Below are 17,609 nucleotides of genomic sequence, written 5' to 3' on the forward strand. Positions count from 1 at the left end.
AAGTTTGAGCCCTGGGAGGAATTCTCCCCCGTTTCTAGAATGTAAGAACCCTACCAACTGCTTGTTTGGAATGTGCATTTGAGGAATATCTGGAGCACAAACACAAAAGTTGTATTGCTTTAATTATACTGGTGTAGTTAGAATGGTACAGCCCTTTAGTGTGGATTAAGTTATAGAAATCTAACTTATTCCTGTGAGGGAAGGGGAATACAGCACCTTTATACTAATAGAACTGCATCCACACTAGAGGTTGTACTGACGTAACTATTTCTGTTGAAAAATCACAGCCCTAACTGAAATAGTTAAATGAGTACAAACACTGTGTGTAGACCATTGCAGCTGAGGAAGCTAATTCATTGCACTGTTAGCTGTAGATAGGCAATGAATCCCCAAAATGCAGAGTTTTCCTCACCCAGCAATGTGACTACATCACTGCCCCACTTTGAATCCCTTCACTCACAGTCTCCAACACATCTAGTTTAAACTTCTTGTCTTCACTTTCCACGCCCTCCAGATGGACTACTCTCTTATAATGGCACCCTGGCTCCTCAACTCCAGCCTCAATCCACATTTGTCCATCTCTCTTAAATCCAGCTGCCTGTCTTCTGTCACAGAGCTGCCTACGCCTAGAAGGCCTTCCAATTTCTGGGCCACCAAACCACTCCCCTCTCCTCGCACAAATCACCGTCACTCTTCAAATCACTCTTCAGACATGATTACATAAATATAAACTAAACTTGGAATCTTTTCATTCACACCATGACCCGCATCATCCACACGGGGCTGTTAAAGCACAGTTCTTTGGCGCACACTGCGATTCTCACCCCCGGACTCCAAACTGCAGGGAAGTGTAGACATAGCCTAAGAACAGAGCATAAACTCTCAGGGACCATTTGAACTGTAAAGCTGGGGTTCTGTAAAAGTGAAAGTGCCTCACTTTGAGTAACAAGCTGTCATAAATGCAATGCCTAGCAATGATAAGGGAGAATTGTCTTTCTTGGGTGAAACTGGCATGACTCAGTTGGTGGAACTGCCTTTGGAAACCAGTGGAAGTGGGGCAGCAGATCAAACATTTCTGCTGCTTTCTAGTTGATTGGTGCAGTGGCAAGCTGGTTCAGGGGATATTTAGCCTTTTACTGGTAAACCTCATGTAAGGAAAATTGTCTAATTTTCTAACTGCCTGGGGGTGGCCTATGGTACCAAAGTGAGAGGTGTCTTAGGCTTGGTCTACACTTACCCCCCAAGTCGAAGTAAGGTACGCAAATTCAGCTACGTGAATAACGTAGCTGAATTCGACATACCTTACTTCGAACTTACCGCGGTTCAGACGCGGTCCACACGCGGCAGGCAGGCTCCCCCGTCGACTTCGCGGTACTCCTCTCGTCTAGCTGGAGTACCGCAGTCGACGGGGATCACTTCCTGGTTCGATTTATCGCGTCCACACCAGACGCGATAAATCGAACTCGGAACTTCGATCCGCAGCCGTCGAACTACCCGGTAAGTGTAGACTAGCCCTTAGAAATAACAATCCTAGATAGCTATATTAAGTGCTTCTAAATTAATAATGCTTGAGGACAGAGACATGCTTCAAAGTATCTGCTGTCATGACCACAATTTCCTGTCTGTCACAAAACAAATGTACTCTAGATCACTGTGTAGGAATGTGACGAAGTTGGGGGGTTTTGTAGTGGTTTACACGAATAGTGTGTGCGCTCCTCAGTTTCCCTGTGTGCTGCATGTTTAACAAGGTGGTGGGAGAGCGTTTGTTGTTGCAGAGGACCAGGTGTGACCTCGCCTGGCAGCTGGGACCCCCAGACAATGGCCTGGAGAGGGGGAACCCTAACAACTGGTGACGTGGAGACTAAGAGGCCCACCCCAGCTTGGCAGTCAGCCAGTTCTGGCCAGTGGGAGCACAAAGGGCTGAGGAGAGAGGACCCTGTGACCTGACCAACCAATTCCAGCCAGAGGAGAACAAAGGACTGAAGAGAGAGGGCCCCAGCGACCTGTTTACATGGGACAGAAGACAAAGGATGGGGAGGAGCTGTTGGGACCGGTGATATCCAATGCCCAGCTGGAAAGCGCAGGGTCTCTGGACTGGAGAGAGAGAGCAGGCAGAGCCTACCTGGATGCAGGGGAGACTTAGATGTACTGTGCTGAGGGAGACCAGGCCTGAGGGCGCTGAGAGTTTCTTATGCTGTGTTCAGATGCTCAATAAACCCTCCTGTTTTACGCTGGCTGAGAGTTGCTCTGGTCTAGAGAACAGGGTTTCATTATTCCCTCTGGGAGTGGAGGACCCGGGGGTCCAGAGCGAGTGGACTCCCTGAGGGGGCCCACGGCAAGAGACAGGCGTGCTAAGGCTCAGAGATGTGCGGTTCCAGGAGACGGAGGGGCTTAGCCCCACAGAGAGAGTGGACCCCTGAGAAGGGCTGTCACACTGAAGGGGGTTCCTCCCAGGGACCGTACGGGGCAAAGAGTGGGCACGACCTGTGAGTCTGTGACAAGGAAGAAGGGGTTTAAATGTCTTTCTAAAAAACCAAAAACTTTTGACAGTAACTGTTCTCATTTTGGTGGTCAGCAATGTAGTTTTTGGCACAGTCCTACATGACATTCTGATAAATAAGCTGCAGAAATGGAACTACCATAAAGTGCATACATGATTGGTTAAACAACCACAAAGAATAACTGTTAATGGAATGATGTCAGATCGGAGGGAGGTCTCAAGTGGGGTTCACAGGGATCTGTTCTGGGTCCAGTGTTGTTTAACATCTTTATTAATGACCTGGATGTAGGACTAGAGAGCATACTGATCAAATTTGCTGATGATATAAAGCTAGAGGCGGGGGGTTGCCAAAACTTTGGAGGATAGAACTAAAATTCAGAGGGTTCTTGATAAATTGGAGAACTGGGCTACAGACAACAAAATGAAATTCAACAAAGACAAATGTAAAGTGCTACATTTAGGGAAGAAAAACCAAAAGCACAAATACAGAATGGGGGATAACTGGCTTGGCAGCAGCACTTTGGAGAAAGATCTGGGAGTTGTGGTGGATTCACAACCTCAGTGTGATTCAGCAACACAATGCTGTTGCAAAAAAAGCAAATGCAATTTTAGGTTGCATTAACAGAGGCATAGCATGCAAGTCACGGGAGGTGACACAGTACTGGTTATGCCCCAGCTGGAGTACTGTGTCCGGTTTTGGTCACCATGTAATAAGGCCTTTGTCTGCAGCCATATTGTAAGGCCTAAAGCCTAAGGCCTTCATCTGCAGCCAGATTAAAAGAGCAGCCGAGCAGCAGCCATTAACTGAGAAACAGGAAGTCACATCTTCACAGTCCATCTAAATTACATTAAAACAATGTAATATCAGGCTGTTAAGAAGTAGACCCTGGCCTAATGGCACCCACTATCACCAGATAAAGAAACAGATCTTAAGATGGCTAAAGAAAATTTAGTTTGATAGCATCCTGTTTGTCAAGAAATCACTAATCAATAGTTGTGGTTGTGAAATTCTCATTTCTTTATTGTTTTGTCATTATGGTCCCCACTTCCCTATTGTTTATCTGTGTGGTCTCTGTCTGGTTCTTTAATTGTTTCTGTCTGTTACATAATAAATTTTGCTAGGTGTAAATTAATTAAGGTGGTGGGATAGGATTGGTTAGAGAATTTTGTTACACTATGTTAGGATTGGTTAGTAAAATTTTAGTATAATGATTGGTTAAGGTACAGCTAAAAAGAATTCAAATCTCACTATGTAAACTGGGGTCCAAAAGGAAGTTCTTTGGGTACCAACTCCAGGACACAGCCCCATGATCAGAGCTGCCAGACCTCAACACTCTGCCAATGACACCCTGCAGAAACTGGAGTCCCCCAGATGACCTGATCCTGACTTGCCATCAAGAAAAGTTAATCTGTCTTATTGGGAGTGGTGAGCACTGCATGTGTAGCGTGTGCAGTCTGCTTTTGGTGATTGTTAATAAAAAGAGGTTATGTAGGATATTACTGTGTAAGGCTCTTTCACTGGTAAAAGACACCGTAAGCCCGCAAAAAATTAAGCCCTGAGTCCACAGGGAAAGGGTATTTGCCTGGAGCCCACGGAGGAGTAGAGCCTGGAGCCCATGGAGGGGTAAAGTTAGGTGCTTTTTGCCTGGAGCCCTAGGAACTGGGAAAGGGTGGGGGTGCCTAAATTAAGAGGGTTACACCTTGAGCCCTAGGAACTGGGTAAAGGTGGGTGCCCTTGAGTGTGTGAGTAACAGAGAATTTTGTGCAGGTAACAACCAATGTATAGAAAGGATCTAGAGATGAGCAACAAAGATGATCAAAGGGATGGAATGCAAGCCATATGAGAAAAGGGTGAAGGAATGTTTAGTTTGGAAAAGAGCAGATTAAGGGGAGACATGAAAACGGTCTTCAAATACATGAAAGGCTGCCACACAAAAAAAGGAGAAAAGTTGTTCTCTCTTGCCACAGAGGGCAAGACAAGGAGCAGTGGGTTCTAAGTACAGCAGCGGGTTCTAAGTACAGCAGGTTTAGATTAAATCTCAGGGGAAACTTCCTAACTGTAAGAACAATAGGACTGCCTAGGGAGGTTGTGGAAGCTCCGTCCTGGAGGTTTTCAAAAGGAGGCTGCATCGCCATCTGTCTTGGCTGGTTTAGACACAACAAATCCTGCATCTTGGCAGGGAGGTAGACTAGATGACCCTTGTGGTCCCTTCTAACCCTATGGTTCTATACTCTACGTGGGTGCCATTAAAATTCTACGGAATTTCAGAATCTCAGCAGCTATAAATGGGCATAAGGTTAGATCGTCAGCTTATGTAAATGGGTGAAACTGCAGTGATTTCAATGACCTAAAGTGATTTACAGCAGCTGAGGATCTGCCCCCTCACATGTACTACCATGAAAAATTTACTTTGGCTGTAGCACTTGCAGTATTCCTTATGATTAAAATGGGAATATGACAAATACCATAGTATCGTCAGCTCCTGCAGTGTGTAAATGAATGTCAAGATTTTAACAGAGCCCACTATGGAAACAAGGCAAACCAGGAAGCTTGTCCATCAGTGAAAGTTAGGGTGTTCCCATTCAGTCACAAATGTCTCTTCTGAAGCAGCAAAGCCTGGTGTTTGGTTGGTCCATGTGATCCACTTCTCTTCTGCAACTTACAGACATGTTGCTGTGAACACAAAGTACAGCATACCACCTGGATCCAGATTTAACCCAAAGCTGCCAATACTGAGTTTATTCTGTAGGGATGTAAGAGGATGGAGAAAACAGAGCTGTGTATCTCTGTGGCTCCTTGTTTTGATTTGTTATAAACAAGTTTTCCCTCCACAGGGAAAGCACAATGAGCTTGATAATGTGCTAGTATCTGGGGATGTTTTTCTAGATGGGTGATTAAACTCGACCAGTGTTAAGGGGGTAAGGCTGCACTATAGGCAGTGCCACCAAAAGAAGCACAGCGAGAGCATTTCAGATTCATTTTTGGCAAACACCCATGACCGTTCATTGACCTGCCTATTCTTACTCCCTCTTCTTACTGGTTTGTGGATTAACACATTTTTCTCCACTTGCAGTCTGACTAGAAACACCATGATCAACCAGCAGCGTCATTCCTCCCTCCTGTTCCCCCAGCGTATTCTCTCCCTGGGTGACTTCCATCTGCTCCTACAGTTTTAAACACCACCTTTTGCCAGTGATTAATCTACCTCTCTACTAGAGGTAAATGACTGACCTTGTTGGTTCACTGGCCATTTTGAAAAATAAAAAACCCTTCCTGGTTGAATGAAGCGTACTGTTCAATCTGAAGTGAAATGTTTCGTCTGTTTAAAGTGTTAGGAGTTGGGGGGCGGGGGTCATAAAATTGAAGGAAATTTCAAAATGAAAAATTATTTTGAATTAAAAGCAGAAATATTGGTTTCAAAAGTGTCAAAATGAAAAGTTTAGACTTTTTGGATTTTTTAATTTTTTTACCATGAACTATTTGGGGAAACCAACATGAATTCACAAACCTTTCTGGCATCGCCGAATCTGCATTTTTTTTTTTTTTTTTTTTGCCTAAAAATGTTTCAACCAAAAATGTCACCCAGCTCTATTCTCTAACCTAACATCTACCTGTGTCTAATCTCACAGCTCCATCTGACTCTCTCCCCTCATAAACTCTAAATTTCCAACCCTGAATTTATCTTTCTCCTCTCCTCTCTCCACTCTTCCTCCCAGATCCCAGCATCACATACTCTGCCATCTTTAATTCTTCCACCCCGCCTCACTACGTCACTGATACATTGGCCGCCGTGGGGAATAAAGCGGTCTCTGCTCGCAGCTGGAGCCGAAGCCTGTGCTCAGGCTGGGTGGGAAACAAACAGTCAATTGGCCTCAGCCCTGGATCAGGGCGGAGCAACAAAGAATCTGAGGCTCAGGCCTGCATGCAGGCTGAGCGGCAAATAAACAGTCAATTAGCCCAGGCCCTGGATCAAGGCAGGGCAGCAAAGAGTCTGAGGCTCAGGCTTCCAGCCTGAGGAAGGGGAGACTGCCACCCCCGGGTTGGGGTTGCAGGGGAGACGCAGGCCCACCCACTTCACTGCGTCCTGGCCCAGGGCCCTAGCAGTGACAAACCGCTTTGTCACTGGGTCAGTGGGGATCCACGCTGCAACACACTGACTCACCCTCTGTCAGTGTTGCAGCCATACAGGGGTCTGCTACCCCGGGCCACTTCCAAACTCCCCTTCTTGGTGTACCTGTTGCCGTGAGGAGGGGTCAAGGTTGATGGCGGCTTCCAGGACCGCGAGCAAGTCTTTGGGGATCTGGTCCATCGGTGGTCCGGGCCAGTCGTCCTCTCCCTCGGGGGTCAGGTCCGACAGCAGTCTGGGTGGTCCGGGCCAGTTGTCTGCTTCCTCCAGGTCTGAATCAGCTGGTGGCCCCGGTGGCCAAGGCCAGTCCCTTGGCACCCTCCTCTCTGGAGCTTTCTGGGCCACCTTTTATACTTCCTGCCCCTCCCACCCACTTCCTGGGGGAGGGGCAACTAGGCCCTGGTCCCGCCCACCAGGGCTCAGTACGGGGGCCCTCCCACTCCAGGTCCTCAGGAGGCCACTCCACCTCACTACACAGCACTATATAAAACTATCATAATTTGAAGCCAATCCTGGTTCTGCTTGGGCCAGTATTTTGTCCCAAACCACAGGTACTGCATGCAGCAAAATGTACTCAAACAAATAAGCAAATCTCTCAACTTTAAATAAAACTGAGTTTTCAAAAGTGGTTGAAGAGATGTGTAGGTGTGTGTGATTTCGTATCTCATTGAAACAAGTTTGTACATCACTAATAGACAGGTGCGTAAAAACAGTTCTTGGCTAGATCTAGCATGTTGGCTGATATCAGTTACAAGATAGAAACCAAATATATTTTTTGGAAATTACATGCCAGGTCTTCAACTGCTCTAAATTGGTGTAATTCCATTGACTTCAACAGAGCTACACCAATTTACACCTGCAGTACATTGGCACTACTCGTCCCTGGCATAGGTTTTAAGGGTTTTTAGTTTCTATTATGGAGGTGGCCATAGTGGTTTGTTTTTTTGCTAAAGGCAAGAGAGTCAATTGCGCAACCCTTGCACACACTGGAGAGCACCTCCTCACATGCGTAGACCTATTCACTTCAGAGAGTGTGAGGTTGATACCTTCTTACAGAAACTATTTATAAAACCTTTCATGTTCACCTTTTCCTGTTTACTCGTCAATCTTATACTATCTCTTGAACTAGCAGGTTTGCCTCCATACTTATTCTGTAGCTGTTGGGAATATATATATCACAAACGCTCATCAGTCTCCACGACCAAGGGAAAAGACCATTTGGACACATCTGTGACCAAGGGAGGAAGACGACACAGTAGAACAGATACCAAACCAAGTCCTGCCTCCTTAGTCAAAGGTAAAATTCATTTATATTAAATATACTGTCATCTTAACTGTAGTTAACTAACTATAGTTGACAAGGGGGAGACACACCTTGAGAGATACTTGTCTCTAGATAATCTAGAAAGCGATGCTTTTTCTACTTGATTGTTAGGCCAACTGAGGTGGAGAAGGGAGAAGAGATCCTCCATGGAAAACAGTGAATTTTCGAAGTCACAAAGATGAGATGAGGGTATCAGCAGCATAACAATAGCCTAAACTTCAGAGATGCTGAGCACCTGCATCTCCTATTCATTTTAGTAAAATTGCTCTTGGATTATATGGGTGTAAATGAGATCAGAATCAGATTATATGTATATATTATTTCACATGGCATATTTATTCTACATAAGTCTATTGCTTTATAAATATTAAACAATTATAGAATGATATGTTAATTATGTTGGAATTATAGCAGAGACTAAGGTTAGACAACATAGAAGACCGGTGCATTTGTCATTTTTTATTATTTCCAACTAAAGATCTTCGCATGAAAATAGATCTTTATTTTTTGGAAAGAGATTCTCTGTACATAACATGCTGATTGACTGTTATGGGACGCCACATGAAAGGTTTAGTATTTGGACGAGGAATGACGGCATCAGAGGGACTAGATAGTAAATTACAGTCCTGATTTCCCGTCCCCTCCCTCCTGACCTGGCACAAAGGGGACTCTCCCTTACCAGATCTTCCCACTTTGGTGCAGCCCCATTCCAATGGTGAAAGAGCTTGTGCAGAGGTAGAGGGAATTTGCCAGGTTAATAGGGACAAACCCCACTTCCCCAACAGGACAGTGTAGGTTTCTGTAAGAAAATCCTCATGGAGATCTCCTTCCTCTGAGTCCCCTCCTGAATATTCCCCACCCACCCACTCAAAAGTGGATGATCTACGTCAAAAATAATAATGATGCCTAGCTCTTCTTATCCACGTATTTCAAAGTTCTGGATGAACCTTCAAGCAACAAAGAATCTGTTTTTCAATATTATGGCAAGAAAAATGCAAATGTTTTACGAATTAGAAAAAAAATTCTTACTAAATTGATTGCTTTTCATAGTTTTTCCTGATGTGTCAGGTCCTCCTTAAAGGGAAGGTGTACAGCACATTCTGCAAATCCGACCCCTTTAAGTTGTCTCAAGTTGAAGTACCCAAAAACTGATCACCAAAAATTACTAGTCACTTTTGAAAATCTTGACAATAATATTGTTAAATTGTACTCACTGGAATGCGTCGGAGAGAGAAACCACCAAAATTGGTTTTGATTTTCAAAACTAAAAAACTGAGCTAAGACAAAAGACTGCAGCTCAGCTTGGGTAAAAATTGTTAGGTAGAGATATAATGCCAACAGGTGGTTTGTCCAATCAAAATTCTGACTTTTATGAGGCTATATATCTTCTCAGTAAAATGCTCTTTATTATAATACATGGAGACCTGGATTCTGCTATGCTTAGGGCTGGCTTTCACACAATGTTTGTACCAGTATAACTATGTCAGTTAGTGGTGCATTTTTTTTAAACCAATAGAGTTATTCTGATCTAACCCCTAGGGCGGTTGTTGCAGTGATAGTGTAAAGGTGCATATTCTACTGATATAGCTTATTTTCCTTCTTGTATGGGAGTAAGCTAATAACTGCATTAATACTGAGGGCGGGGGAGGTTCGCACTGCTTTATCTAACCAGTTTAGTTAAAATGGTATAATTGTGTTTCGACAAGCCTTTACACTGATCAGTACCTTATTCCTCAAGCAGACACATTTATTTCATTCAGCATGAGTAACAATGGCAAAATGCGGTCTTCTGCAACCCTTCTATACCCATAATCAATTAATTATCTCTTTTTTGTGCACAGGTCTTAAAGATGACTCTTACAAGCCCTTTCCCAAACATCACAGAATATAACTATGTGTATGATGAAGGTACCTCTCCTTGCAGTGAAGGCAATGGTTTCAGCAGGTTTAAATCACTGTTTCTTCCAATAGTTTACTGCCTGGTGTTTGTCTTCTGCCTAGTAGGAAATGCCTTGGTCATATGTGTACTTTTGACCAGGAAGAAAGTCACCACCATGACCGACGTGTGCTTGCTCAACCTTGCAATCTCTGACCTGCTCTTTGTTGTCCCCCTCCCATTTCAAGCTCACTATGCTTCAGAAGAATGGATTTTCGGAAATGCAGTGTGTAAAATGATGGCTGGCATTTATTACATAGGCTTTTACAGTAGCATTTTCTTTATAACCCTCATGAGCATAGACAGGTACATAGCAATCGTTCATGCTGTCTATGCTATGAGAGTTCGGACAGCCACTTGTGGCATAATTATAAGCTTACTCCTGTGGATGACGGCTGGTCTGGCTGCCATACCAAATATGGCGTTTAACCAAGAAGTGGAAATTGAACAGTCTCTCGAGTGTGTCCCCAAATATCCTCCAGGCCAAGAGACCTGGCGATATTTCACTCAGTTTGAAGTCAACATCTTGGGCCTTTTGATCCCGCTCAGCATCCTCATTTACTGCTACTCCCACATCCTGAAAAATCTGCAGAGCTGCAAAAACCGGAACAAGATCAAAGCCATCAAGCTGATTTTCATCATCGTGGTCATCTTTTTCCTTTTCTGGGCTCCCTTCAACATTGTGCTTTTTCTAGACTCTCTGCAGAACTTGCACATCATCAACGACTGTGAGACGAGCCAAAGGCTCAAGCTGGCCCTGCAGCTGACCGAATCAATCTCCTTCATCCACTGCTGCCTGAACCCAGTGATCTATGCTTTTGCTGGCGAGATGTTTAAAGCTCACCTTAAAAAAATATTCCAAACCTGCATCCGTCGCATTTCTAGTAGCAATTCAGCCAATCATTCTCACTCCTTGCCCACTCAAGTATTAGGCTATTCTGATAGTGACAGAGTTCTGTAAGCTTTCCCACTCCCTGCCCAGACATACATTCTAACTGCATTCATTTAAATACAGCGATTGCCCTATAAATCATACTAGCATTGACTTAGCCCAGTGTCCTACCTCCACTGTTTATATTTTAGGGACAGAGGAAAGTTGGTCCTGGATTTTGACTTCCACTCCTTCAAAAATTGCAGAAATTCCTCCAAACACATGGAGTGAAAAAAATCCATCTACCCACATGCAGAGATCCTATCTAGAAACCCATACATGAGCAGAGCATGTCATTACCAACATGATCTGACACCTTTGTGGACAATGGAAGCCTGCAGTGAATGAAGAGGACATAGAATTGCAGGACTCTTAATGTAAATATTTCCATAATAGTATGCATTGCACATGCTCAGTGTCGCTTCTTCCTCATAGTATTTTTCTGTATTAAATGTGTATTTTTCTTGAATAAAGCAAAATGGCATCTTTGTATAACTGACTTCCTGACAGTTTCTATAGTTTAAAAATCTGGGGGAGCTTTACGTAGACAAGCATTAAAACACAAACTGGGCTGGAGGGAGGGGACATCTATTGAGTTCTGACTTAATTTTAAATGTGTATGATGGCTTCTTTTAAAGTTTCCTAGCAAAACATTCCCTCATGATTGGCTGCTTTCTTTCTTGATGATAATTATTCAGTGTAGTCATTGTGTAATAATTTTCAGAGACTACAGTTAACCAACAAGAATATATATATTTTTATTGCTATTTAGCTTAAAAGTCAAATGAATCATTGCACATTTCACTGGCTGGCTGTGCACAGAAATCAGCTACAGTTTTTCAATATATGGCCTGACTCACCCTTCAGTTACTCCAGTTTGACACAGATGTAACTCTCAGTTTCAATGCCATTATGACTGCATAACACTGAAGACAGACAAGAGTGAATCACATTCTTGTATGGAAACCTCTGAGGGCAGAATTTTTTCTTATATGTTAGTTTGGTGCATAACCTTTCTAACATGTAGAATGCTCTGCTGCCCTGTGCTATTGGCCCAATCCAACACTCACTGAAGTCAGGCGGAGTCTTCCCCATGACTTTGATGGGCACTGGATTAGACCTTATGACTCCTGAATGTCCCCCCACACCCAGTAGAAGTAGCCTGGCAATATATATTATGCTCATTCCTGAAGACAAACTAAATTGAAGTGCGATGCACTGGAATCTTACATCAAAATAAGACCTCTCAAATTCCCTTTTAGGCAAGTCTTTTCTCAAAACTCCAATAATAATTCAAGGAAAGAAAACTACATTTATGTTCATTTGAGGTTGCTAGAAGCAAATTTTGAAAGAACAACATAATGCCTTAAAATAATTGACTGTGTCAAGAAATAGTCTAATCTTTTTCAGCAACTCTACCTTTCATTTTTAAAATATCATTACAATTACTGTAATGTTACTAATTAATGACCTGAAATATATTTCTAACTTTAATTCTGACTTCTTGTTGTCATTTCTCATGTCTCTACAAAGAGCAGAAATATATTGTGATTTAATCACAGTACTTCCATTTCTCCAAAGACTTTACGTAGTTAGAAATTGTGAAGAACTCCATTTACGTATTCATATTTTCCACTCTATTCTCCACATTTAGTCAGAGTTAACGTTGGAAATATATATTGTATATGCTCCTCAGATGGACTACATCTCTCATGATACACCACAGTCATATGATTCCCATGATGTATGGCCTCCCTCAAACATTTTAGGTTTTGAACAAAATGTTATAGTTTCAAGTTTTTCTTCAAACACTTGAAGTTTTCTGTGGAAAGTTGTGATAAAAATTAATTTTTCTTCACTTTTGTGAAAGTTTTCTTATGGGTGAAAAAAAATCAATACATTTTCTGACCAGCTGTTCTGGAAACACTTCCCCGGAGGGTTACACAAGTATTTATTAATCAGCAATACAGTACTGGGGATCCAGTATCTGGGTTTCTCTCTCTGGCTCTGGGAGAGGTATGTGGTTTGCAATTGTTAGAGATAAACAAAACAGGCTTAGTCACAATGATAAGCAGTGTGGTGCAGTGGCTAAGACACGGCTTTGTCATAGCAGAAAGCTAGGTTCTGGGCCTACAGTGACCTTGTAATAAGCTCTTTGTTCCAAAAATAGGTGTGGTGGAGGTTGACTAGAAGATCTTCTGTAACTATTTTCTAGATAAGTGTTCATAGCCTTACTCAAAAATAAGGGTAGTGAATTGCATAGGAATTTAAAACAGCACTTATAGGTGAGATTTGAATGGCCAGTCTTTTCTCTCATCGCTCAGAGAGCTTTCATATTTATAAAATTTCCCTGCATATAGTGAGTGACAGCACATTTTTCTTTATACCATCAATTTGAAATTGGGCAGCTTCAGACTGGCAAACAAGTTTGTTGTTACCTCTTTAAAAAGTACCTTTCTTTAAAAGCTATGCACTTCCCTAAAAAAGAATTCTAGGAATCTCTGTTATGGGAACAATGATACATGAAATTTTTGACCATAGCTGAAATCTTATTTTTCTGCTAGATGAGCACAAAGAAAAGACACTCCCCGGGGGGAAAAAGTTGCCCACTATCTATTTTTCCACAGCTTATTATAAACTTTCCAGAATTTCACATTGCACAATAAATACACCTATCTGTAATTAGCCAAAGATTATAATCAAACTTTCATTTTACTAGAACACATGCAAAGACTCCCAATATTCTCCATTTTTTCCACTATCAAAATGAAATTCTTTAATGGAACCATAATCATGGTGCAGCTACCACTGTACCATAATACTCAATTTGATTTTTCTCAGTGTTAGACTTGGAGTTTCTCCAGGGACAAAGTGAGGGCCAAGCTGCTGATCTGTTACTGAAATAGTGGGTGTGGATAATGGAGAGCAGAATATGTCCTGGTAGATACACAGAATCCTGAACACAGAAGGTAAGGAATGTTTTCTAGTCTCAGTATAGTGGTTCACTTCAGGGCTGCTGTGTTTGAAGCTCTAGTATTTAAGAATCCAGAGGCAAGGTAGAAAAAAACCCCACGTCATTAAGTGCTTAATTCAACTGCATGTGCAAGGGAATCTGGGACTTCTGCTCAGCAAACTCGTCAACTAGATATAGAGTAGTACACTCAAGCAATGAATCACAATTTAAGGTCAACAATGTTAATTAACTGAGGATTCCCTGAGGGCAGGGGATACTTTCCAGGAGTGTTGAATCTGACAAAATAATCTTTTTATGGGTGTTGAATACACCAGACTTGAACAGCATTGACAAGACAAGGGCAGAAAAAGTTCCATCCCAATTTCAGGTTCTTACAAGTCTGTAACTAAGGGAAACAAGACCTGCATAGCATGAGGGTGCTGAGGCCATTGCGGCATGTGGTTAATTCAGGCTCCTCTTCCTCGCTTTTTTTCTTTTATTGTGTTGAGCTTCTTTACCACTGTGTGGTCAAGGCCGTATAATAATGAATTCTTTATATCTCCCGAAGACTGCGCCTTGCAAATGAGCATGTCATGCACTTGCCAAACATTAATTAGCAAAATCTCACAAGAAGAGGAGAAATAGATCCATTTTACTGATGAATAAACTGACTTGCTCCAGGTCACAGAGAACGTATGATTACAGGAGGGAAGGGGAGAATACAAGCAGCCATTCCCCCTAGATTGCACTGACCACCAGAGTTGACAAGACATGCAGGAAAAATATATTGCATTCTCTCATTCACATGCACTTTTAGCAGTGGTCAGTGGCAGAGGTGGGACTTAAACTCAGAAGTCTGAATTTCCAGCCCTCTACAATAACCAGTAGAGGTTATCACAGAGATACTGCAGCCACCAGCCAGATACATTTAGCATATGAAAAGGAATTCAAACTGTCAGCTCCAAAAGAAAAAAGTCATTTCTATCTGGTACATTAAAAGAAATAGTTCCAGTAGCTCATACAACGAGCTGAACTGATCAGGGCAGAAATGTTGCCCTCTACCCTCTTAGCTTTAGAAATTTCTCTAGGCCTCCCCAAGTGTTTTTCCAAAACATTTTTTTCCTGCTTCGTTGTTTTAATTCTTCCTGGAACAGCCAGCATTAACTTGGTTGGCTGTTGCACCTCTCAGGATACATTTATATTTCTCTTCTCTCCGCTTTTCATTTTTGTACATTTCCGTTTCTGTTTCTTGATATTTCTGTGCTTCACTTCGTGCCCAGAGTCTAACGGTCTTTGTTTCAGATTTAGCTACAGTAAGGAGAATACGGGCCTTTAAGAAAAGAGAGGTGTTTCATTAACAGACAATGAAAATGCAAACATACCAGTTGTGAAGGATTGCTGACCCCTTTGAGCAGTGGAGGGAAGGGGGACAAAAGATGATTGGCCCCACATCGGCCTCTTTTTTGTGAAATGCGTCCTCTCCAGTGTTCATTGAAAGAATTATTTCCTTGGACATGGGGCCAAGATTTTCAGGAGAGAAAAGAGGTGTGACAGAGTGGAATCCCACTTCTGTCTCTTTTCAAGTGACCTTTTTCTAGTAGAACACCTCATGTGATGTATTTACAGTGTTCCTTTCCACCACTTTTATAGACTGCACAGCTCCTGAGGCACTCACACAAGCAAGAAGCAGCTCCCACTCTTTTCCTCCCTCTAATGGTGCGGGACTCACCCCTGCGGCGCCTCCTGCTGGTCATCTCAGGGAATTAGCTCTTTTCCAGCCTGGGCGCCCTCTGTAGGCTGGCGTCCCGCTTGTAGCTGGCCCTCGTGTCCCTCCCGGACCCCGGTGCCCCTTTACCCGGGGGCTTCCCCCTGGCAATACCCCCACCAGTCTCTATGGGTCTCCCCTCTCTGGAAAACCCCCAACCCTCTAATCCCCACCTTGCCTCAGTCTGGGCTACTGCCAGTCATCACCAAGCCCCCGCTCCCTGGGGCAGACTGCAGTGTAAAAGCCACTCATCATGGGCAAGGGGGTTCGGACCTCCTGCCTTCCTCTGCCTCCCAGTACCTCTATGAGCCTTGGACCAGGCCCGGCAACCTGGGGAGTTACCAGCCTGGAGCTCCCCTGCTCCTCTGGCTCTCCCCCCACCCTGCTTCACTCCCAGTACTCTTTCTGCAGGCAGCCAGGCCCTGCTTTCTCCCAGCCTGGAGAGAGACTTCTCTTGGGCCTCTGGCTCACAGCCTTTTTATACAGGCCAGCTGTGGCCTGATTGGGGCGTGGCCCAGCTGCAGCCGCTTCCCCAATAAGCCCAGCTTTCCCCCCCCCCCCCCGCCACAGCCCTCTCCCCGGGCTGTTTTAAGCCCTTCAGGGCAGGAGCGGGGTAACCACCCCGCTACACTTCCCTTTTGTGCTTTCTTCCTGTAGAACAGTTTTTAAACTAAGGCCCAGTGCCGTCCCTAGGTGGGTGCGGGGCCCAGGGGCCCCAGCCTGCTCTGCTCCCCTGGCTCCCAGTCACGCCGCCGGTGAGTGCTGGGGGGTGGTTCCCCCCTGCCCCCCAACTTAAGCCTGGGAGCCAGGGGAGCAGAGCAGGCTGGGGCTGGGTCCCTCCACTTCCCGCAGGAAGTGGCCAGCCCCCCAAAGCCCACACAGCCCCCCAAAATGGCTAGGGATGGCCCTGGTGAGGAGCTCCCTCCCCCCCGGCTCCACCCAGGCCCTACCCCTACTCCCCCCTTCCCCAGGCCACACCGCCGCCCTGCCTCTTCCCACCCCTGCCCCACCTCTTCCCCGCCCCCACTCCATCCCTTCCCCAAGGACTTCCCCAACTCGCCCCGATTTCCCGTATCATAGGGACAGCTCTGCCAAGGGCTGGGGGAAATCCAACAGGTGCGGAGGAGCATGTGGTTCAGACAGAGACATCCCTTAGTGGAGGATCTATTAATGGAGATTCTCTATGTCCTAGTAAGGAGGAGAGGATGGAAGATGATAAAATATGGGTAGGGTCTGATGAGAAACAGTCAAATGAAAAAACATCCCATTCAATTACATCACATAATGGCAGACAGCTAAAAAGTGATAATTTTAAGTGCTTATATACAAATGATAGAAGTCTAAATAATAAGATGGGTGAACTAGAGTGCCTCGTATTAAATTAGGATATTGATATAATTGGCATCACAGAAAGCTGGTGGAATGAGGATAATCAATGGGACACAGTAATACAGGGTACAAAATATATCGGAAGGACAGAAAAGGTTGAGCTAGAGGGGGAGTGGCACTATATGTGAAAGAAAGCGTAAAATCAAATGAAGTAAAAATCTTAAATGAACCAAACTGTATCATAGAATCTCTATGGAGAGCAATTCCATGCTTCAATAATAGGAATATAGCAGTAGGGATATACTACTGGCCACCTGACCAGGATGGTAATAGTGATTGTGAAATGCTCAGGGAGATTAGAGAGGCTATAAAAATAAAAAACTCAGTAATAATGGGGGATTTCAGCTATCCCCATCCTTAGCTTAAAAGGCTTTAGAGTAATGTGGCAAGTTTATTAGGGGTGAGCATTAATATTTATACACAGAAGTAAACAAAGTGATTAACAGATCATAATGGTCATGCATAATTAATTAAGATTCTACAGGATAAAACAGGTTAAAATGTAGATTTAAAAAGACAAAAGGGGAGATGGCTACTTAAGGGGAAGGGGGTGTCATGAGTAGTTCGCAGGTCAGAGCTTTGATTAAAAGTTCAGACAGAGACATCAAGTCTGGGTTAAGTTTAAGCTTATCAAAAGTTCAGAGGGTACATGTCATCTCAGGACGGGATGCAGAGATAAAGTTT

General features: G+C 43.8%; 1 protein-coding gene across 1 annotated transcript; it reads left to right on the forward strand.

Moving 5' to 3' along the window:
* Positions 1 to 9,801: 9,801 nt before the first annotated feature.
* Positions 9,802 to 10,848, forward strand: LOC135874559 (C-C chemokine receptor type 8-like). The gene has a single exon (XM_065399433.1). It carries the CDS (start codon positions 9,802 to 9,804, stop codon positions 10,846 to 10,848), a length of 1,047 nt encoding a protein of 348 aa, XP_065255505.1.
* Positions 10,849 to 17,609: the final 6,761 nt, after the last annotated feature.

Source organism: Emys orbicularis, chromosome 2 (genome assembly GCF_028017835.1).
Source record: "Emys orbicularis isolate rEmyOrb1 chromosome 2, rEmyOrb1.hap1, whole genome shotgun sequence".
NCBI lineage: Eukaryota > Metazoa > Chordata > Testudines > Emydidae > Emys > Emys orbicularis.

Bases quoted from the DNA above. Each gene is read 5' to 3' on its own strand.
- LOC135874559 (XM_065399433.1), top strand. From the start codon at position 9,802: ATGACTCTTACAAGCCCTTTCCCAAACATCACAGAATATAACTATGTG.